General features: G+C 45.5%; 1 protein-coding gene across 1 annotated transcript in view; it reads left to right on the top strand.

Moving 5' to 3' along the window:
• The first annotated feature begins 860 nt into the window (after positions 1-860).
• Positions 861-24,076, top strand: part of LOC126439531 (uncharacterized) — a 220,262-nt gene continuing 197,046 nt past the window's right edge. Inside the window, exon 1 of the mRNA XM_050090571.1 lies at positions 861-1,152. Within this exon, the coding sequence (XP_049946528.1) occupies positions 861-1,152 (292 nt within the window). The remainder of the gene's footprint in view (positions 1,153-24,076) is intronic.

Here is a 24,076-nt window from a genome sequence, read left to right as displayed (position 1 = left end):
TTCCCTCAGCATCACCCGACTTATTTCGACTACATTCCATTATCCTCGTTTTGCTTTTGTTGATGTTCATCTTATATCCTCCTTTCAAGACACTGTCCATTCCGTTCAACTGCTCTTCCAAGTCCTTTGCTGTTTCTGACAGAATTACAATGTCATCGGCGAACCTCAAAGTTTTTATTTCTTCTCCATGGATTTTAATACCTACTCCGAATTTTCTTTCCTTTACTGCTTACTCAATATACAGATTGAATAACATTGGTGAGATGCTACAAACCTGTCTCACTTCCTTCCCAACCACTGCTTCCCTTTCGTGCCCCTCGACTCTTATAACTGCCATCTGATTTCTGTACAAATTGTAAATAGTCTTTCGCTCCCTGTATTTTACCCCTGCCACCCTTAGAATTGTCAAAAGATTTCTCTAAGTCTACAAATGCTAATCTTTTTGACTTACAATCACACTAAGATTTTTGTGTGTTTCTGGGAGGTTAAACAATTTATTGTTATTATCTTAAAACTGCTGACATTTTCATCGTTAGAAACCAGGCATATAAGGACACATTTAACAGGGAACGATGGCAAGTTAAATTTTTTGGGGGTGTTGGGGGGGGGGGGATAGTAGGAAACTTAGCCACCCCTCCTTTCCCCCTCCTGCCAGAATCAATGCTGGGTCCGTATCTGATTTGTGGGACGAGTGGGGGGTGTATTGACAGCAGCCGTCCACGGAGAGCCGTAGGACAATCCTCGGGGATGGGGCGAAATAGAGGAAAATTCCGTTTCGCAGCCGCGGGTCGTCTAGCGCGCCGCTTCTTTCGGGCGCCTAAGTTGGCTGCCGTGCGCGAGTGGGAGGTGGTGATCTAGCGATGGCAGGAGGGGTCCGGGGAGAGGGGAGGGCGGGTGCGCGCGCACGGCGCGCCGCCTGGTCAATACGGGCAGTGTGGCGCCAGCGGCCGCTCTGGGAATCAGCGCCGACCTGCGCTCCGCCGGCATGTGAGCGCGCACCCTCGCTACGTGCTGAACGCCCCGCTCCGCACTCTGTTCTGTTCTGTTCCACAGCCGACTGCGACTGCTGGGCCCGCGGCGGGCTGCGACGACCCGCGCCCGCCACACACGCAGACATGGATACCTGGATACCGCTCGTGCTCGCCATTGCAGGTAACACGCAGCCGTCAACTGTTTGGCTTCTGCCCGCTGCTGCGCTCCTCGCTCCGCCTCCCAGCTGTCAGCTAGCGCGTTCACGTGCGGGACGCGGGCCAACGTGTGGCTCCGAGTACAGCATTCTCTGCAGTGAGAACGACGGCGCAAGCAGCACGACACACTAGCTTACCGCTGCCTACAGTGACTGTAGGAGTCACGTGTGAGCACCATTCGAAATTAAAATACCACCTGTCAAAATTTTTGAACCTGCGCGCGCGCTTGGTGATCGACGTTTTATGTATATACCTTCAACGCAGACACTGCATTATCTGGGCTCTTGTCAGCATCTTAGCTCTAAACAAATGGGTAACAATTACGTATTCCGGCACTTGTCACGGTTTCAAAGACGATTATTACATCCCTTTCAGTTTCATTTCTCCTTGGTTGGGTCACCATAGCTACTGCAGCGGCGCTATATTATGCAGGATTATACAACCAATACGTCCAATATGCTGTAGTCCTTCTACCTGCAGTGGATAACTGTTTTAAACTATTTTAGAAACTGCCGTAAAAGTTGATGTTTTGTTCATCGACTTCGACCAGTTTTTACGTCAACCTTGTAAAGTAGTTTAAGCTGGGACTTCGACATCTACATTCCGCTGCAGTATTATCATGGTGTAAAACACTCCAGCGTTTCGTCCACTATGGTAGGTGACCACCATCAGGTTGAAGTTTCCATATCCTTAACTCATACGACGATTAAGGTGCGGAGAAACTTTCTTGTATGTTTTCCTCTTCATTTCTTTATAGAGTGCATGCTTATCATAATAATTGTTGGTCAAGATCATTCTCTAAGCGACTCGATTGACTATACGATAGATACGTATGTGCAAAAATTATTATAGCACCTTCTCTTCTCCGCTCTAGTTAAACGAACCACTCGGAAGGCAGGGAGGCTGCGCCTGAAGTCCGCGCGATATCTATTGTCAACATGTCTTTCGGCAGACAGCATTTAGGAACGGACTACCTGCAGTGATCCCGTTTCGTCCTTTGCAGCAGTTTATCTACCTGGAGGGGCACTGTCGTCCTGTTGTCACATCGAAACATTGCCTATGTTAGCGGTAACACTGACAGCACATCATCAAGCTCTTGCGGCGTGCGTGGGCGGAAGTAGCGTTTGTCGCCAGTGAATATGACAGCTAGTGACGTCAGGTGGTGTGCGACACGTGCTACTCGCATGGCAGAGTCTGCAGCAGTCTTGGCTGTTTTGCTGCGCTGTGATCTTCTGTTCATTTTAACTTAAGTCTTCCTACACCTAACATGTCGAGAAAGTTGCTCTCTGACTTCAGTTTTTTAGCAGTACGATTGCCAGTGTAGTACAATGATGAAACTCTGGAATGTTTACCTCGAGCTGACACGGTAACAACCACTCCAGCTTTATAATATTAGAAATATCGTCTTTACTGATATACCTTTGTCACTCCTGTACTTATCAGTGATGTGGATATTTTATTTATGAATTTTATATGTTCGACAAACCAGTGTGGAGCTGTATTATTATAATTGGAGCATGTTCTCACTATGTCGACTTTACTGTACTTATATTTCTGGGAGAATCTGAGGATGACATCTATTTATTGTCGAAACTGGTCGTGAAATAAACTGTTCCAGACGAAGCGATCTTGCCTCTGATATTATAAATACAATATTAGATCACCTCAGCAACGTGTGTAAATTATACATTCCAACTTTTATTTCAAGGTTCTCCGTGGCGTTTGGGTCCCTGCAGCCGGCGCTCGTCCATTATCATGTTCATCGTGGAAAAAAAATTATTGATATTGTTTTGCAAATGGTGTCGATTCTTAACGCAGTGACTCAATGACAGGTCGTCGTAAATATCTCCTGTAGTTTTATTTTTTAATTTTCTTTTAAGACACAGACGCACGAGCTTTTCATAATGCCTTAATCGCTTTAGACCAGCCACTGGTCATCTTCAGGCTAAAAGCACATGGTGCAAGCGGTGACGTTTCCCGTTGCGTTGTCAACAACCCGATATCCGTTCTCTGGCAGCATCGGTCGGCAGAGGTGGCGGATCCTGCCTGACCCCCGCCTGTCGCCGCCCCCGCCTGCCAACGCGACGAGTTTTCCGGCTCAGTGGAGACAAATTAGCGGCGCGCAGGCCTCCATTACGGACCGGTACCGACGGAACCGCTCATTCTTATCGACAGGTGCGCCAGTAATTTGCGCCCTGTGCACACGAGAATTTCATCACACCGGCTGCAGGCGGATGTGTATCAATCCAAATTAGCGCGGCCCTCACGGCTGGCTACCTGTCATTTTTTAATTAAGTCAACCTGTCACAGCCTCGAAGATTGATCCGAGCTCTGCAGCGCTTTACAAGGCCAACTTCTACTGGTGTTGCAGCTCCCTTGCCTCCCCCATAGTTTAAAACCCAGACAACTAGCTCGTTATGCGTCACATAACAATTTAACGTGCTTTGCGAGCCACTGTGCAACTTCATATTTTTCTTATAAACTACTATTTGGACATAAATAAAAACCTCGTATTAATTTCTAGCGAAATAAAAAGAAAACGGAAAGCTGTGAGTAGGACTCGCCCAATGATAGTTCTGTACAAACTTAATTATGTGCGAGGTCTTTTCGGAAAGTAGGTCCGATCAGTCGCGAAATGGAAACCACTGTTAAAATAAAAAAAATGGCTCTGAGCACTATGGGACTTAACATCTATGGTCATCAGTCCCCTAGAACTGAGAACTACTTAAACCTAACTAACCTAAGGACATCACGCAACACCCAGTCATCGCGAGGCAAAGAAAATCCCTGACCCCGCCGGGAATCGAACCCGGGAACCCGGGCGTGGGAAGCGAGAACGCTGTTAAAATCAAAAATATTTTATTTGCAGCAGTTAGCTACGCCTTTCAGCTACTTTTCTACATAGTCGCTTAGACATTTGTCGTAGTATTGTACCAGCTTTCCAATACCCTCGTCACAGAAGGCAGCCGCCTGTGCTTTCCGCCACTTCTCTACGGTGATCTGCAGCTCGTTGTCTGCGTCGAAAGGTTGTCTTCATAGCCAGCGGTTCACGTGAGCAGCAATGAAACTCAAGGGGAGCCAGTTACGGGCTGTATTGTGGGTGAGAAAACACCTCCCATCGAAAATGCTGCAGGAGCATCTTCATTGCCCCTGCAGATTGCGTCCGAGAATTGTCCTGAAGAAGGAAATGCATGACAGTAATGTGGGCTGCATGGCATCAGGCGAAATCTCTCACCAGGCCCTCACATTTGGCGGGTGACACTGTTTTCTAGGCGTCTTTACGTGCTCACTGTGCGCTCAGAACTGAAAAGAGCGACGCGATGTGATCGATGGGCCTACTAGAGACACTGCCCAACATATCTGTGCTAAGCTTCATCGGATTTTTCCCCACGATTTCCATTTCGAGCCCAGTCGGAAATTACTTTCATCTATATGTTTTGAAGAGTGAGTTTGCAAATATCAGAATATGTAACATAAATGGGCTTATCTTTTGACTTCTGAAGCTTAAAGTTTTTACACTGACAAGGGACGATAGACCTTAGTATTTGACGTAAATTTCAGCTTTATATCTCTACCCATTCTTGAGAAAAAGTGTATTTTGGTTGCATTGACTTAGAAGCAACTTTTTTATATTGCAAAGGGACCTTTACCTCTACCCGCTACTGAGAGAAATGTGTCTTAACAGACGGACAGAAAGAGGGAAACAAATTGATACCTATAAGGGATCCGTTTTTACCGTTTGATGCATGGAACCATAAAGATGACTCATTGGACATCTGACCTCAATTTTTTTCATTTATCTAAAATATTTTAAAGTCTAATATAAATTCAAATGTGAGAAAATCTTTTCTTAAAAGGATTTGTCCGGAATATATCCTCGAACAGAAAAAGATTAACGGTAAACAGTTTTGAATATTAGAAGCGATCCGATACTTAATGGATGCTTAATGGAAAGGCACTGAATCGAAATGAGGAGAAATAAATTTATGGTGCAACAACCTGACTAAAAGAAGGGGTTAGTTGATAGGACACACCCTGTTGCGTCGAGAAATGGTCGATTTAGTAATGGAAGGAATGGTCTGCAAGGGGTGGAGGGGTTGCAGGTGGGGAGGAAAGGGGGGTAAAACTATATAGGAAAAACAAGGCTTCACTACAGAAAGCAGGTTCAAATGGAGGTAGTTTGAATAGTTACACGGAGATGAAAATGCTTCCCAGTGTACACTAGTGAAATGAAGATGGTTCTCACTATAGACTGGCGTGGAAACATGGACCAAACCAGTCTTTGGATTGAGGCCCATTTCAACAATACAAAACTTAGCACTGATAAATCAAAGAACATCTATTTGAAACGCATAGTCACTTCAGTGGGAATTTATAGGCAATTTTTGCCAAATATGATATAATTTGTGAGCGTTTTTTTGGTGTATGCAGGAAGTAAGCAAACAGATGGATCGATCCTATAATTGTTGGCATCTAGCTTGTAAACTGTCACTTGAATTGCATTTGACTTGTCCTAAGAAGGCGAGCATTGTGGGAACAGAAGGCAGCAAGTAACGCATCGGGACGTAACTCCGCCCTCCTCACCTACGATGACGTTTCAGGTAGAAATGTTACGACACAAGGAGATTAGCAAAATGCAATGGATACAGTGTTTTGAGAATCCATTACTGTGCTGCGACACCACAGCGATACAACTGTGTCGAACAGTTGTATCGATGAAACATTGGGGTTTTGCGCAATATTATCCGGCGGCAAACCCGAGAAGCGGGAAAGTCTGAAAAGTCACCTCCTTCATCATAATTCTAAAGTAATAGTAAAACTTCTGCTCATCGATTCGACGACGAGCAAGGAAAAAAATAGGATAGTTGTTACACTGTGCGAGTAAAGTAATTATCGAAGTTTTAGACCAACAAGAAAGGATTTCATACTCGAGAAATATTGTCCCATTAAAAAGCGCGCTGACCAAATGCTTGAGAGTGATAAAAAATACGCAGTGCTATTGTAAAAGACGCATTTTGACTCATTAAAGCGTGAATGATAAAACGGGACGAACAAAAACCAATATTCCACGAAGTAAGCGGGACATACTCGGTGGTGACAATATTAATGGGATGCCTCTTAATATCGTTTCGGACCTCTTTTTGCCTGGCGTAGTGCAGTAATTCGACGTGGCATGGAGTGAACAAGTCGTTGGAAGTCCCTTACAGAAATTTTGAGCGATGCTGCTCTTAAGCTGTCCATAAATAGGAAAGTGTTGCCCGTGCAGGAGTTAGTATACGAACTGACCTCTAGATTACATCCCATAAATTTTCTATGTGACTCATGTCGGGCGATCTGGCTGGCCACGTCTTTCACTCGAACTGTTCAGAGTGTTCTTCAAACATGTCGCGAACAACTGTGGTCCGGTGAAGTGGAGCATTGTCATCCATAAAAATTCCATCGTTGTTTGAAAACATGGAGACCATGGTTGGCAGAAAACAGTCTCCAAGTAGCGGAACATAACCATTTCCAGTCAATGATCGGTTCGGTTGGACCAGGGGACCCAGTCCATTCCATGTAAACACAGCCCACACCATTATGGAGCCACCACCAGCTTGCTCAGTGCCTAGTTTACAGTAAGGGCTTCGTGGGGTCTGCCCTACACTCAGATTCTACCGCAGCTCTTACCAGCTGAAATTGGGACTCACCTAACTAGGCCACACAGTTTTTCAGTCATTTAGCTTCCAATCGATATTGTCACGAGTCCAGGAGAGGCACTGAAGGCGATGTCGTGTTGTTAGGAAAGGCACTCGCGTCGGTCGTCTGCTGCCATAGTCCATTAACACCAAACTTCGCAGCATTGCTCTAAAGGATACGCACCACATTGATTTGTGCGGTTATTTCAAGCAGTGTTGCTTGTCTGTTAGCACTGACAACTCGACGCAGACGCCGCTGCTATTGATCATTAATTGAAGGCCACTGCGTTGTCCGTGATGACAGGTAATGCCTGAAACCTGGTATTCTCGGCACACTCTTGACACTGTGGATCTCGGAATACAGAATTCCCTAGCCATTTCGAAATGAAATGTCCCATGCGTCTAGCTCCAACTAATGTTTCGCGGTTAAAGTATGTTAATTCCTGTCATGCGACCATAATCACACCAGAAACCTTTTCATATGAATCACCCGATTACAAATGACAGCTCTGCCAATGTACTGCCCTTTTATATCTTGTGTACGCATTACGTCTGCCATTTGTATATGTGACTTGTCACCTCAGTGTAAACGGGGTGGTCATAAAGTTTCCGTTCGAAGGCCATACGGTCCAGAATCCGTATGCTAATCAGGCAAAATCGTTGTGGGCATTGAGGTAATCATTCCATCGACGCACCAGGTTGAAGATATCCGTTTGATAAAACACCGTGTCCTGCTGCGAGAAAAAGTCCGTAACTACCTGGTGCACGTCCCCGTCCGACAGGAATCGTCGACCCTTGGAGGCCCGTTTTAAGGACCGATGGCGTGATGGCGTGTGAATCAGCGTCCGATGCATCATGTAGCAAACGAGGTAGAGACTGTGAAATCTGTCAGCATTCGCCGGCCGGTGTGGCCGAGCGGTTCTAGGCGCGATAGTCTGGAACCGCGCGACCGCTACGGTCGCAGGTTCGAATCCTGCCTCGGGCATGGATGTGTGTGGTGTCCTTATGTTAGTTAGGTTTAAGTAGTTCTAAGTTCTACGGGACTGATGACCTCAGAAGTTAAGTCCCGTAGTGCTCAGACGCATTTGAACCATTTGTCAGCATTCGAAGGAAAACTGACAACCTTTTACCATGATCTGAAAATCACGCATGGATTACAATGTGGATTTTCTAGCCCTCTGAAATTAAATGTGTTGTTAGTAAACCTAACATCAACCTTGTTGTCTGTAGTATGGGGGAAAAAACTCGGCATCATGATTCTGCGCGGATTGACTTTATTCCACGATGTGCGTGTTTTGGCTCTGAGCACTATGGGACTTAACATCTGAGATCATCAGTCCCCCAGAACTTAGAATTACTTTAACTAACCTAAGGACATCACACACATCCACGCCCGAGGCAGGATTCGAACCTGCGACCGTAGCAGCAGCGCGGGTCCGGACTGAAGCGCCTAGAAGCGCTCGGTCACAGCGGCGGGCTGTGCGTGTTTTGGTAAGCTACAAACGTCCAGCAATATCTGGAATTGTGGATGAAAAGTTTATTCCGAGAGAGAAAACATTTCGGAATCTATCGGATGCTTTATGATCATGAGAAGAATGTGTGCTTCGATCTTTCTTTTGGGACTCACTTTGAAGAGAGTTATAACGACCTAGCACTCTAACGGGCATTCAAATTAGCATGCAATACGCGTCACAGACTAAGCAGGGATGCCCCAGTACGGTCTTGAAGATGACGTTGGTGATGGGTGTTGCCTCCATCCACCCTCTCGATGACGTATCATGTACAGAAATATGTCATGACGATGTGTGATTGTAGAGTGTAGTTTTGGTTTTTCGTCTGTACACAGAAAGCTACAGTACTGTATCTGATGGTGGCTACATCGTTTATCACTATCGTTTTCTCCACTCCCTGCTCCGTTCGCTAACGATGAAGGGGGACAACTGACGATAAGCCTCCGTATTCATCGATTTTACAGTCATTCTCATTTCACAAGAAATATGTGGGAGGAGTTAATATGTTCCTTGGTTGTTGGAACGTATGAGCTCTGGATTTTAACGCTTGTAGCGTCTGCCACTGTAATTAGAAGAGGATCTCATTACGCTCTAATGCACATTAAATCGATGATGCATACTTCTAGTAATTTAACAGTTGCTGCTGTTTCACATGATTTTTCTGCTATCCAGCAAGAGAGTATCGTTTCGATTAGTTATGAGCAATACGTGTGTGTTATTGTTACCGACTGTGAAAATAAAGCAACGAAATTGGATGAAATCGGATGCCAGCACATATACGGGTCGATCAACTGAAAACGAGAAGGACTGAAAAAAGTAAGTGAACTGTTTAATGTTTCGTAAGCAATTGCTATACCTGTTAATACATTTATCGCGCGACGAGAGAAGACAGTCAGTCCTTCATAAAAAAATGTTTGCGGTTTCAACGGAGCCACCATCGTACACAGGCGTGCACATCTTCGTCCGAAGCAAATTGACAGTCACGAATGTCTCTCTTCAGGACTCCAAAAATACGTAAATCTCATGGGGAGAGATTGGCATTGTGTGGAGGATGTTTAAGGGCTTCGCTGTGAAATTTATGAAGCGTACATGAAACAGTCTTAGTAGCATGTGGTCCAGTATTACGTTGGCAGGTTGTATCGGCTATGCTAAGGATGTTTCGCTGGGAAGCCCTTACACATCCTCAATGCAGTTCTGATCTCTGCTCATGCGATTTTCATATTTTTGGAACCCTGAAGAAAGACACTTGTCGCTGTCGATTTGCTTCGGATGAGGAGGTACATGTCTGAGTACAATGATGGCTCCATAGGCACCAAAAAATTGGCCATGAGGGTATTGAATGTCTTGTTTCACAGTACGATAAATGTTTTAACAGTTGCGGTGATTACTTTTGAAATAATTAGCTGTTTACTTACTTTTTCTATCTGTCTCGTTTTCATTTGACTGCTTCTTACACATCTGCCCCTACTGCTGTCATTTTATGCAAACCGCAAAGTAATACTTTGCGTTCATAAACCAGGCGAGATATTTTCATATTATTTCATTCGCCACACTCAAACAATAAGTCCCGCAGAAAAAAAGGCAGGACGTTTTTGAAGAAATTTAATGTAGTTAAATGTGTACTGGGATACATCTTCACTAGAGGCTATAGTTTTTAAGTTATTCAAGAAAACCATACGAAAGTGACATTCAAACTCACCCACACTCAGCCCCACCTTTTGTGTTCATGGCACTCTCTCCTGCATCTGCACGAATTATTTGCACATTCGACCTTTTATGGTCTTCGTTGACTAGTCTTATTACTTCAAAGGATTAGTCGAGTGCTTAAAAACTCAAAAATAGACAACTGTGTAGATTTCGTGAATTTTAGCAGCATAAAATAAACAATTACATCGCTGTATTCGTCAGGCCTTCTGACTACGTAACTACAGTGCTTGGGAGGGTTAGCCGTGCGGGATTAGCCGAGCGGTCTAGGGCGCTGCACTCATGGACTGTGCGGCTGGTCCCGGCGAAGGTTCGATAATTTAGGTTAAGTAGTGTGTAAGCTTAGGGACTGATGACCTTAGCAGTTAAGTCCCATAAGATTTCACACACATTTGAACATTTTCTTTGTGAGGGTTAAGTTTGAGCTGAATTGTCAATGTAATTAGTTTTAACGTAATGTTTAGAAAAATTGTTTTTCTTTCATTACTCTCACTGGAAAGTTTAAATTAATAATGTTAACGAAATGGCCGACTATGATTGTGGCGTAAAAGGGCCATTAATAAGAGATCAAATAAGGTCCAATATCGGGAGTACTTCGTGTAGTCGAGAATTTTTGTACAGTGGTTGGAGGGAGTGCCACGAACGACGTACGTAACTAGAAATCTTGCCTGGTGAGGGATGAGCGTGGGGACGGAGCAACGTTTGAAGGTCACTTTTGCAGGGTTTTCTTGCATAACTCGTAAACCATGGCCTACAGCGGAAACGTTTATCAGTACAAAATTTAATTTCATTAAAGGTCCTGTTCATTTTTTTTGTAGGACTATTAGTTTGGAGGCAGCGAGCGAGAGAATATGAAAATCTCGCGTATGGTTTTTGAGGGTCAGTTATAACACTGCATGTTGCATAAAACGACAGCAGTAGGGGCATCTGAATCACCCTTTATACCTCGACAGTTATAGACTCGAGAGGAACTGTGGAAAACCTAAATGAGGAGCGATGAACAGGGATTTGAAGTCCACTCTAATCGAAGCTGTATCCATCTGATTCTGTTACATCCAATAGATAACCTCCTTCAAGCATATTTTATGAAATAACTGCATCAGACTCTTATTTCTTTTTCATTTCTTAAAGAGGCAAGTAAGTTTGTCTTCGGTAAAGTGGATGCATTACCAGAATGAATCATTCACCCTGTAGAGGACTGTGAGCTTTTTTGTTGAAACTAACAGATTGAAACTGTGCACCGACAATGAAGAAGGGCGAGGTTCCGGGTACGACATATAGTCTAAAGTGGAGATACAACATTAAAATCTGCTGGTGACTTATTTCTAGCAGAAAAGGCGTCCCTGGTTTTTATTGCAGCCTCATTAGCTTGTAACTAGTGCTTACCACGTTACGTGCGCCAGAGGCGATTCACACACACACACACACACACACACACACACACACACACACACACAACGAGAGCGAGAGAGAGAGAGAGAGAGAAGACGGGGGAGGGAGAGAATATGATTAGTGTTCTGGAGGATAGGAGGGAAGGAGGGTAGTTAAACGCTTGTTGGGACGTCCTCGTTTATGTATGCTTTGATTTCACTAAATCATGTCCGACGAATGGTGTAACGTAGGTGGGGTAACTGCGCCCACGGCAAATATCGACTTTGCTGCTCTACACCCAGTGCTACCACATCATTCCATTTTTTGTTTAATACTAATCGCTGCTTAGTCTGTTTATTCGTTTATTGAGATCAACGCAGATTTACAGCGAAGTAAAAGGTACACAATTTAATAATACTCTTTTACAGCCTGAAATATAGAATAACAGACAAAGAGAGTCGCATCGTTTGCAACGCTAACGCGATTCCAGTTTCATTGCTTCGTTGCCGATCAATGCACACCGGCAACGAACAAAACAATAAATGCAATTTATGCATTTTACACTGTCACTCCGTTGGCTCACACACAACGAGTGTTGCACTATCGAACAGACGAAAACAAGAAACAATTTTTTCCGTACCAGGGACATGGAAGTGGTATGGAAGTATGCTCAACACAGTCCTTTCGGAATCTCCTCGACAATTATTTGTCCCTTTCCCATTTTAGTGTCCTCCAAACCTTCTCTTTCTAGTCCTTCTTCTCATTCGTTTTCCTCCTTCGGCCTCACTCCTCCGCCGTTCTTTTGCCCTTTCTTATTTTTATCGTCGTCGCAAAAGTGCGCGCGCACGGAAACGGCGCCCAGATCTCGCGCCGCAGCTGCCGTACCATTTTTACGCCACTGGATGAACGCTGGGATGGTACTTAAAAAAATGCGATTGCTTCGTCCCGCAGTCTTATTCCAGTCTAGCTCGTGGTAGCAGCCCTACCCCTCTGTCGACCTCCACCTGAGATTAAGAAATTGCGCGTGGATTATTTATTACTTTTACCAACTGTGTCTTTATTATGGCTGGCTGAAGTAATTGAATAAAATACGGTTACCAGTTACATGTTACTCAAAGATTCCTCTAAAAGAGTAAACGCGCGTATTAAGCGAAATAGAAATGCCCTGGATCAAAGAACATCGGTTCGACCCCACTTGCAGGGTTGGAGAGCAATATTACGATCGTGGACCCATTCCAGAGTTGCAAGATGAGTGGACGTGGCAACATACAATCTGTTATTTTGGCTGATGTTCTATGAAAGAATATTAAGACAGAACTCCCGATAAAACTGTCCACAGCTGAGCGGTCAGCGTGGTTAATGGCGATGCGGGGGATTCCCTTTCGATTCCCGGTACTGACAGGAATTTTTCCACTGTGGGAGAACTGTCACGGGCTGCCCTCGCTGAGAATCTGATCGACTGATTAGTAGCCGTTTCGAGGTCAAGAAAACAGACAACGGCCGGCAGAGAGGCGTGGTTGTTCCATGCCCCTCCATACCGTATCCGATGACGCGATTGGCAGTCGGTAGGATCTAACGCGGAACTACCCCGTAAAGACTGCATATACAGAGTCATTCACAAAGAAAGAACAGATGTCAGTTGTTTATTACGGACAAACTGTGAAAGACAGAAATACACTCATGCTCATAAAGTAAGGATAATTGCAGAATGTGGTGCCACACAAGTGCCACACAAGGTCGCACTACACAAAACTGGCGCTAATAGCATAGGCACATAGGGAACACACACGACAGAGATCTGTAAATCGACGGTGTTGGTGATAAGTTGAGAAAACCGTCCTGAAACACATGTGCTACAAAATGCCACTGTTTCCTGCGTATGTACCCCGATATGATCACCATGCAGACGTACACAGGCCGCAAAACGGGTTGGCATACTGTGGATCAGGTGGTCGAGCAGCTGCTGGGGTATAGCCTCCCATTCTTGCTCCAATGCCTGTTGGAGCTCCTGAAATGTCGTAGGGGTTTGAAGACGTGCAGCGATACGTCGACCGAGAGCATCCCAGACGTGTTCGATGGGGTTTAGGTCTGGAGAACAGGCAGGCCACTCCATTCGCCTGATATCTTCTGTTTCAAGGTACTCCTCCACGATGGCAGCTCGGTGGGGCCGTGCGTTATCATCCATCAGGATCTGCCAAAGACATGCATAGGTGTACGTGCACCAATCATAATGCCACCCCACACCATCAAACCACGACCTCCATGCAGGTCCCTTTCAAGGACACTAAGGGATTAGTATCTGGTTCCTGGTTCACACCAGATGAAAACCCGGCGAGAATCACTGTTCAGACTATATCTGGACTCGTCCGTGAACATAATCTGGGACCACTGTTCCAATGATCATGTACTGTGTTCTTGACACCAGGCTTTACGGGCTCTCCTGTGGACAGGGATCAGTGGAATGCACCTTGCAGGTCTGTGGGCGAATAAACCGTGTCTGTTCAGTCGTCTGTAGGCTGTGTATCTGGAGACAACTGTTCCAGTGGCTGCGGTAAGGTCCCGAGCAAGGCTACTTACAGTACTCTGTGACTGTCTGCGGGCACTGACGGTGAGATATCGGTCTTCTTGTGGTGATGTACACTGTGAATGTCCTGTACTGCAGCGCCTGGACACCTTTCCTGTCTGCTGGAATCTTTGCCATAATCTTGAGATCACACTTTGTGGCACACGGAAGCCCGTGCTACGAACTGCTGTGTTTGACCAGCCTCCAGTCGCCCTAGTATTCTACCCCTCATAGCGCCGTCAATATGTGTTCTTTGAGCCATTCTCCATTAGCACGCCTGAAAACGTCTGCACATTTACTCGCTGCACCGTACTCTGACATGCACCGACACACCTCTGCGTATATGGACTGCTGCTAGCGCTACCTTGCGACGACCACAGGTCAAATGCAACGCATGGTCATACCCCGAGGCGATTTAAACCCGCAAACCGCCCACCAGAGCGCTGTTTCGCCCTGTACCAGCATTATGCTTAATTTATGAGCATGAGTGTACATTGCGCCTGTCACTGGATAGCGGAAGGTTCAAAGTTTTATGTTCGCACAGATATAGTTTCAACATGAGCACCATGCGTTGCTCGACAAACATCGAACCTATAGTCCATTTTATTCTACACGAAAATCAACAGGTCCCCGATTATTGAATACTCACCTTTGGCAATTCGATTTTTCAGATCTTGAAGAGTAGCTGCCATAAGTGAACAAAGACTCTGTCTTTTGTCACCCTCACAGAAAAAAATCGCAAGATAACGCCCCACCTCAAGGTGAAAGCGAGGCGGGGCGCCGACATGCATAAAAATGAAACCATTGGCATTTTCATGCAGTTGAGCAATAAACCAAATTTGCAGCACGCCCAGGTATGACACTGCTGTCACAGTTTCTTTCGCAAAAAAAGTCCTTAAATTTTGTGAACAGAAACGGCACAAAACACACTCAGTTTCAGTGAATCACATTCATGTTCAACGACGACGCCACGATTTTTTCACCTCCAAATACATACTTTACGGCGGTTTAGTTTACCTGATACATTCGTCCGAAAAGATATGTTGATTCGTAGGAAAAGATGAATAATTCGGAAGAATTGTCCTCTGCCCTATAATTGAAATGCAAAATTCGTAGCCGCGGGGAGTGGCCGCGCGGTTAGAGGCGCCACGTCACGATCTGCGCGGCCCCTCCCGCCGGAGGTTCGAGTCCTCCCTCGGGCATGGTTGTATGTGTGTTCTTCTTAGCGTAAGTCAGTTCAACCCTCCGGTGGCCGCGGCTTTCATACTTCCATGAGTGGGCGTGCTGCGGCTTTTGCACCGCAATTAGTTTTACATTTTTAACCTAAGGAAAAGTAAACATCCTATCAGTAAAAAAATGCATCAATTTCTTTTTCCGTAATTTCAGCACTTGCTTTTGGACCTGGCAAAACTTTTAGGACGTTCTTGGCCTTGGTTTTATGGGAATAAGGAAGCGGTTCACTTATCCAAATAGTTTCTTTATCTTTTCCTACGTAAAATTGGTAGTCCTCTTTTTGTTGTCTCCCCTCTTCAACCAGGTGGTCAGCTATTTGCTCTGTTGTTGTTCGGAGTCACTGCGGTGGTTTTCTTCTTCAATAACTTCCTCTTCCGACTCAGATTCACATGACAATTCTCGCAGTTCTTTCTCATAGTATTCAGGACGTACAATTAGACGGCCCCTGTCAAATGCCTTCTTTTTCTCCATTTCAACGCTTTTATGAGACCTGTTGAAACACATGTTTTTGTAAAAGTAATGTATTGTAGCAAATCAATACCCAAGACAGTAAAAAGTAATGAAAATTGCATATGGGAACTTTGATTCGATTCGAATATTCGTTATATACTAAAATGAAAGATTGCCTTGAGGCGAAAGTAAAACACAAGTACAGAAAATACTTACAGCACAAGGCACGTAGCGGTAAACACACCGCAAACGCAACAGTCACGTTTCAAACAATAATAGTGACCAAACTGTTAAAAGCATGAATAGCGCAAATGTAGTAAAGTGGTGACATCCGTTGAGAACAACAAATACGTGTCCGGACGTGGACGCAACTGCAACGCTATCTGTGATACTGACGGAAAACTAAATCTTGCGGCTATTTGCCACAGGCGCGCCCACCGAAGGGTTAAGTTAGTTTAATTAGTGTATAAGTCTGGGAACCGATGAACTCAGCAGTTTGGTCCCTTACAAATTCACACACACAAAATTCGTAATTTCTGTTATGGTCGACGAGACTCAGTTGCTTCAGTGTTTGCAACTTGTAAGGCTGCGCATACGGGCGTCATTTCAGAACGCCTCATACGGTTGTTTGAGGAAGTTGAAGTTCCTGGCTTGCTCGTCTTGTGTACTTCCGAGGGATCCGAGTGAACGAATCTCGGATACCCTCGAAATTTTCATCAGACGTGCGTGACAGACCAGTTCCCTGCCCTTTGTGTGTGCAACCAGCTGCCAAGAATTTTGCATGCCAGTCATAAATCTGGTAGGTAGAAGCCTCTTCATGCTGAATCGACCGCGGAATGCACGTAGAATTTGAACAACGGATTGACTTCGCGTAAATTCCAACACAGAAAATGGTTTCTTTTCTGCTGTGGTCGCCATCTCGCTACAAACAAACAGCGACACAGTTGTGTCAAAACTTTGAACCTTTCTCTGTCCAGTGACACGTGCAATGTGTTTCTGTCTTTGTAGTTTGTCTGTAATAAACAATTGAAATCCGTACTTTCTTTTTGATCACCCTACATTTTCAACGACTTTAGGCGCGAGCAGAATTCTGTTGAGTGTGGGAGAAATCGAAGAAACGATTGCACCGGGGTTATGTTGTGCTTGGCTGTCTAGCTGTGGCGACAGCGGCCTCGTGGCGCACGGCCCAGCTTCGGAAACACGGATCCATCCTTCTCGGAGGCGGTCGCACTACGCGTCTCCTTCCTAACACAGTCCGCCTAGACGTGATCTCGCGTTCCATCACGATAACAACTGGTTACCTTCAGGAATCTTCTGTAACATTGCTAATCCCACTGGTCTGCTTGGCGTGGTTCACCCTTAAGAAAACCAGAATAATTTGTCTGTGTTAAGTTTTCTTGTAAAGTCGGTTTTACACGAGGCCCGTGACCGACATTGTCCTCTACGCCGAGTTTGATCGCAACAGCTTCGCTCTCACTTCATGTCCGAAGACGTGAACGTTGAACGAACTTCCGCACGACACGCAACCAACAACTGCGTACACCCAATGCGCTTTTCCTCTGTTACCTTCCTCCCTCACGTCAATGTTTGTTTAAAATAATATATACAAGCTGTTAAAAAAAGGTAATTCATATTTTGGGATGTGGTAGTATGGACTAAAACAAGGAAAATGTCTAGTAAACGTGGACCGTAAAATGCATATCTTAAGAGCTATGAGTACTTCTACATCTCCGCTACTGTGAAACGCTTCTACTCTCTGCTTTTAGGAACGAACTATGGTAAGCAGTAAAACAATGAATAAACAAACGACAATGTATTACTTTGTTACTGTGAAACAGCAGATCTGCTTATTAATCTGCTAGCTATTACAAATGACTTGCTCTGGATGACAATCGCTAAAGAAGGTACTCAAAATGGTGTGTGTTTATAGTGAGGTATGCTTTTGTCTGACGTCTTAGGCAAACATGCACTCTCTGAAAAACTCCAGATCGTTCACGGATATGCTGTAAGGCATTGTGATGCGATCCTGTAGTGTTGGCACATCATTAATGGGGCTTGCATGCTCAATTATCAGTTATCTATTGATCTCCTCAATTTTGAGTCATTGTGCGTCTTGAACCTCAGGAGTGGTTTCCTCAAAAACGGGGGGAGGGGGGGCGGTGGGGGGGGGGGGGGTCGAGCCAAAATATTTTAGAACGTTCCGTTTTAGATTGCACTCAAGCGATCTGCCGTGTATGAGCCGAATCGGTTACTCGTGTCTGAGACCTTCCGCTTGTTAGCCAAATTTCACTGTGGCGCGTCCCTGGAAGGGGATTACACATTACTAGAAATGTGCAACCAAATAATTGCAGCTTATGCATTGTTCTGCAGGTACTCGTTACCAGATTGGGTGTCTCGGTTAGAGCAGACGTGACAGGCCGAGTCCATGTAAGAGCTGTGCTGTCCACACGAGTAAGACATAGTCCATGACTTTTACTCTGCAAGAAGTCGTACACTCCAATTACACTATTTTAACACTACTGTACACATAATCAAACTGCTTAGAATGTTCAAGCCATCCTCTGACGCTTACAGGTAGGGTAAGGCCCATCTGGTCAGTACCTAGATATTTAACCGTTTGGACATGTGAGAGGTACTGATAGGACGTCAAGTACACCAATCAGGAAATAGCAACGAAGCAATAAATGAAGGAAGATTTAATTAAGTACTGTAATAACCCTCTTCCATAAACACCATTTGGTACGTAATGCTCCAAAGTAATCGTGTTTGCAGAAAGGAATTGCAAGAAAGGGTTCCTGCTTTTTTTTTAACAAAACACAAATTATACTTTCAGGCCTTGTTTTTATTGCATTTCTCAATTGTGATCTTAATTACATTCTTCAAACCAAACCGGTAGTCATTAAGATGTAAAATAAGTAAAGATGTGACGGCAGGAATGGCATCTGGCCACCCACCGTCATTAATATTGTCAAATCCACAAATTAATATGCCGGCTCGCTACGATACAGAGAGAAGGCCAGAAAAAGAAATAGAAGATCCAGAGCCGATGCTGTCTTAGAAAGAACAGCATAGTAAGCGATCATTATGAGAGTGCCGTTGACTATCTGATACATCCTTCATGTATCTTGTATCTTTGCCACTGATGGGCTCAGGATGTTGATATCGTAGGTTCAGTGGTTCCACCATAAGTGTCGGTAACTATGCCATACGCCTCCTGTTCATTTAAGTCCGCCGCCTAGGTAACCGTGAAGATGGCAACATAACCGGCACAGTGCAGGCAGTACAGGGATGCAGTGGTGTAATTGGTAGACGAATGGAAAAAAAATTTCAACACCGAGAAGGAGTTGTGTCTCATAAAGGAAAGTCTATATGCATGTTTCTAGATCTGAGAGTTGGTGTCTATTCAGATTTCACGCCACTAAGAGGAGCAAATTAGGTTTGCTATAAATACAAACTGTAACGGTTGTGAACACTAGCTACCCTTGATCATGGACGTGGTGAGTTGATGTAGTCAAGAATGCCTTTAAGGTGACAAAAACGCCATTATCAACATCGCACTGAGTTTGAACGAGATCGTGTAATAGAGCTGCGAGAAGCTGGATGTTCGTTCTGCCATACTGCAGAAAAACTTGGCAGGTATCTAACCACTGAGCGTGATTGCCGGCAGCGGGGGTCAAGGGAATGTATGCAAGAAGAACAGTCTCCGGTCATGTGGCACTACCTAGAGGGAAGACCATCGTGTTCGGCGTATGGCTCTGGCGCATCGTAATGCATCCGCAGCAGCAATCTGAGCAGCTGTTGGTAGCACAGCGACACAACGAAATGTTAATAATCGGTTACTTCAATGACAGCTCCGAGCCAGATGCCCTCTGGCGTGTATTCCTTTTACCCCATTTGCGACTTCAGCAGTGTCGAGCGAGAACTCGTTGGAAGGCAGGTCTGGAACCGCGCTGCTGCTACGGTCGCAGGTTCGACTCTTGCCTCGGGCATGGATGTGTGAGATATCCTTAGTTAGGTTTAAGTAGTTCTAAGGCTACGGGACTGATGATCTCAGATGTTAACTCCCATAGTCCTTAGAGCCATTTGAACCATTTGGAAGGCAGGTTGGAGGTATGTTTTTTCTGATGAAAACTGGTTCTGACTCGGTGCCAATTATGACTGTGTTTTGGTTAGGAATAGGCCAATTGAAGGCCTGCAACCAACGTGTCTGCGTGCCACACATACTGGGCCTACAGCTGTAGTGGTGGTCTGGGGTGCGATATCATATGACGCCAGATGCACTCTCATGGTTATCCCACACACCCTGACTGCAAAACTGTACGCCAATTTTGCTATTCGCCTTGTTGTGCTGCAATTCATGAACAACATTCCAGAGGCTTTTTTCGAAGTGGATAACGCTTGCCCACGTACCCCCGTTGTAACACAACGTGCTATGCAGGGTGTCGACATGTTGCCTTGGCCTGCTCAATCACCAGATCTGTCTCTAATCCAGCAGGTATGATATATAATCGGACGACAACTTCTGCGTCATCCACATCTCTGTATTGACCAACCGAGTGCACCAGACAAGAAAATCCATCCCACAAAGTGACATCAATCACCTGTACAACAGAATGCATGCAGATTTGCACGCTTGCGTTCAAAGTCCTGACGGTTACACGGGTTATTGATGTACCAGCATTTCATATTCGCAATGGCTTTTTCCGTGCTCTGTGATCTTGTAATGTTAATCACATGAATATGTTACCTAGACAAATGTATTCCCGAAATTTCATTACTCTACATTAATTATTTTTGGTGTTACGATTTTTTTCTTCAGTGAATTAGTGTTCGGACGGCTAGTGAAAACTGTAGCTGTAATAGTATGTGTTTGTAGATGTAGGTTGGAGCCCCTGTTGGGGTTTCAAGAGCCCCACTCAATCTTACTTCCCTTTCTCTCGGGTATTTCGCGTCCAGTACAGCCTGCTGACTCGCAAGTAGTCAGCAGCTGCGTGGAGCGAGAAGTTTCCAGAGTCGGCTGTCGTACCACCTGGTACACTTGGCCCAGTGTACGTACAAATAGCCTTCTTTCTTGCGAGCTGGCAGGCCGGTGCTTATTACTGCCACTCGAGCGTAACTGCTGGCGGGCTCCATTTACCGGCAGCGCGAGGTAATGCACCTCCGTGCAAAGGCGCCCGCCTCAAAGCGACGTTCGGCGTCAAAAGCGCGGAGGCCGTCTGGGGAGGAGGGAAAGCCGGGGGTGGGAACGCCACGCCACGCCGCATCGCATCGCATCGCTCCTCGTCGCGTCGCGTGCTGTCGTCGACCGAGCGCAGCGGCGCCCGCGGAAAATCGATGCAGTGCACTGTGAAACACGCGCGCTCTCCACTCCACTCCACCCACGCCTCTAGCCGAGATACACTCGCCAAGGCGGCGCGACGCTACAGTCCCACAGTTTCGACTGTCATCAGGGCGACGGCGGGACGTGTGGACGTCCTGTGCTGGGGGTCAAGTTTCTCGTTAAAACTTGGATTTGTCGTTTACCGAGTATTTTAATTTCAGAGCATTAGGTGATCTGAGAGGACGAAAGGAGGGAAGATTTTCGAATCCCACATCCGGATGACGATGTGTTGATTGGGGACGCAACATAAGCTCGGCATGTAATGATACGAATATTTTGATTCGTCGCCACACAGAGGAGTGTACGATGCTCAAGTCAAGTTATGTATACAAAGTCATTCAGCTGCGCCGGCCGAAGTGGCCGATCGGTTCTAGGCGCTACAGTCTTGAACTGCACGACCTCTACGGTCGTAGGTTCGAATCCTGTCTCGGGCATGGATGTGTGTGATGTCCTTAGGTTATTTAGGTTTAAGTAGTTCTAAGTTCTAGGGGACTGATGACCTCAGAAGTTAAGTTCCATAGTGCTCAGAGCCATTTGAACCATTTGTTGCAGCTGCCCCTATTTGTGGGTTTTATGCAACGCACAAAGCCTTATAAAAAAGGAAAAAAGAAAAACACGCAAGATTTTCCGATTTTGATGCTCTCTACACGTAAACTATTCCTCATACAGAAAAAATTAACAGGAACTTTTTGTAGGAAATTTAATGTAGTAAAATTATGTACTGGCGTACGTTTTAGCTGAAGGCCACGGTTCCTGAGTTATTCAAGAAAAACGCGTTTGAAGGTCACTTTTGTAAGTTTTCCTTGAATAATTCTACGGCTTCTAGCAGAAACGTCGCCCAGTACAAACTGTAAATACATTATATTTCCTCCAAAAAGTTCCTGTTCGTTTTTTTCTACAGGACTAATAGTTTCCATGGAACGAGCGAGAGAATATGGAAACCTCGCACGCGGTGTTTAGAGTCTTTGCTGGTTGCATAAAACATTTGGTAGTGACAGCTGAATCATCTTGTATATGCACTGAAGCGGCAAAGAAACTGGTACAGGCATGAGTATTCAAATAGAGAAATATGTAAACAGGTAGAATACGGCGCTGCGGTCGTTACGTCAATATAAGACAAGTATCTGGCGCAGATGTTAGATCGGTTACTGCTGCTAAAATGGAAGTTTATCAAGTTTAAGTGAGTTTCAGCGTGGTGTTACAGCCGGTGCACGAGCGATGGGCCACAGCATCTCCGAGATAGCGATGAAGTGGGGATTTTCCCCTACGACTATTTCACAAGTATACCGTGAATATCAAGAACCCAGTAAAACATTGAATCTGCGACATCGCTACGGCCAGAAAAAGATCCTGCAAAAACGGGACCAACGACGATTGAAGATAATCGTTCAACGTGAGAGAAGTGCAACCCTTCCGCAAATTGCTGCGGATTTCAGTGCTGGGTCATCAACAAGTGTCAGTGTGCGAACCATTCAAAGGAACATCATCGATATGGGCTTTCGTAGCCGAAGACCCACTCGTGTACCCTTGATGACTGCACGACACAAAGCTTTACGCCTCACATGGGCCTGTCAACACCGACAATGGACTGTTGATGATTGGAAACATGTTTCCCAGTCGGACGAGTCTCGTTTCAAATTGTGTCGAGCGTATGGACGTGTACGGGTATGGAATCCATGGACCTCATGAATTCATGGACCCTGCACGTCACCATGGGACTGTTCAAACTGGTGGAGGCTCTGTAATGGCGTGGGACTTGTGCAATTGGAGTGATATGAGACCACTAGAACGTCTAGATACGATTCTGACAGGTGACGCATACGTAAGCATCCTGTCTGATCTGCATCAATTCAGGTCCATTGTGCATTCTGACGGACCTGGGCACTTCCAGCAGGACAATGCGACTCCCCAAACGTCCAGAATTGCTATAGAGTGGCCCCAGGAACACTCTTCTGAGTTTAAACACTTTCGCTGGCCACCAAACTCCCCCCCCCCCCCCCCCCCCCTGACCGGCCGCTGTCGCCGGGCGGTTCTTGGCGCTTCACTCTGGAACCGTGCTGCTGCTACCGTCGCAGGTTCGAATCCTGCCTCGGGCATAGATGTGTGTGATGTCCTTAGGTTAGTTAGGGTTAAGTAGTTCTAAGTGACTGATGACCTCAGATGTTAAGTCCCATAGTGCTTAGAGCAATTTTAACCATTTTGAACCAAACTCCCCAGACATTAACATTATTGAGTGTATTTGGGGTACCATGCAACATGCTGTTCAGAAGAGTTCTTCACTCCCTTGCACTCTTACTGATTTACGGACAGCCCTGCAGGATTCATGGTGTCAGTTCCCTCCAGCACTACTCCAAACATTAGTCTCATAGTGCTTAAAGCCATTTGAACCATTTTGAACCAAACTCCCCAGACATTAACATTATTGAGCGTATTTGGGGTACCATGCAACATGTTGTTCAGAAGAGATCTTTACTCCCTCGCACTCTTACTGATTTATGGACAGCCCTGCAGGATTCATGGTGTCAGTTCCCTCCAGCACTACTCCAAACATTAGACGAGTCCATTTCACGTCGTATTGCGTCACTTCTGGGTGTTCGGGGGCCCTACACGATTTTAGGCCGGTGTACCAGTTCCTTTAGCTCTTCAGTGTACATTGATATACAGGGGCTGAGAGGATGGCTTGCACATTAGTGCTCAAACAGTGTATTTGGAATGTACGATTCCTTGCGGAGGAAAGGTGATGGAATATGTTTTATTCGTGTGGACTTCACAGCTCTTACATGGATTCCGCGCATGACATCTGCTCTAACCGAGATACCCGTTCAGATGTCGCGTGCCTGCAGAACATAGCATAAGCTATGAATCATTTGGTCGCATATTGCTAATGACGAGTAATCGCCTGGTCTGAGTACACTGCCAGGGATGCTCCACCGTGAATCATGACCAACAAGAGGAAGGTGTCAGACACCACCAACCGATTCTGCTCATATTTGGCAGGTCGC

This window comes from Schistocerca serialis, chromosome 1 (genome assembly GCF_023864345.2).
Source record: "Schistocerca serialis cubense isolate TAMUIC-IGC-003099 chromosome 1, iqSchSeri2.2, whole genome shotgun sequence".
In the NCBI taxonomy this organism is placed as follows: Eukaryota; Metazoa; Arthropoda; class Insecta; order Orthoptera; family Acrididae; genus Schistocerca; species Schistocerca serialis.
Note: the sequence above shows the minus strand (reverse complement) of the source record. Positions and strands in the feature narration are given on the sequence as shown.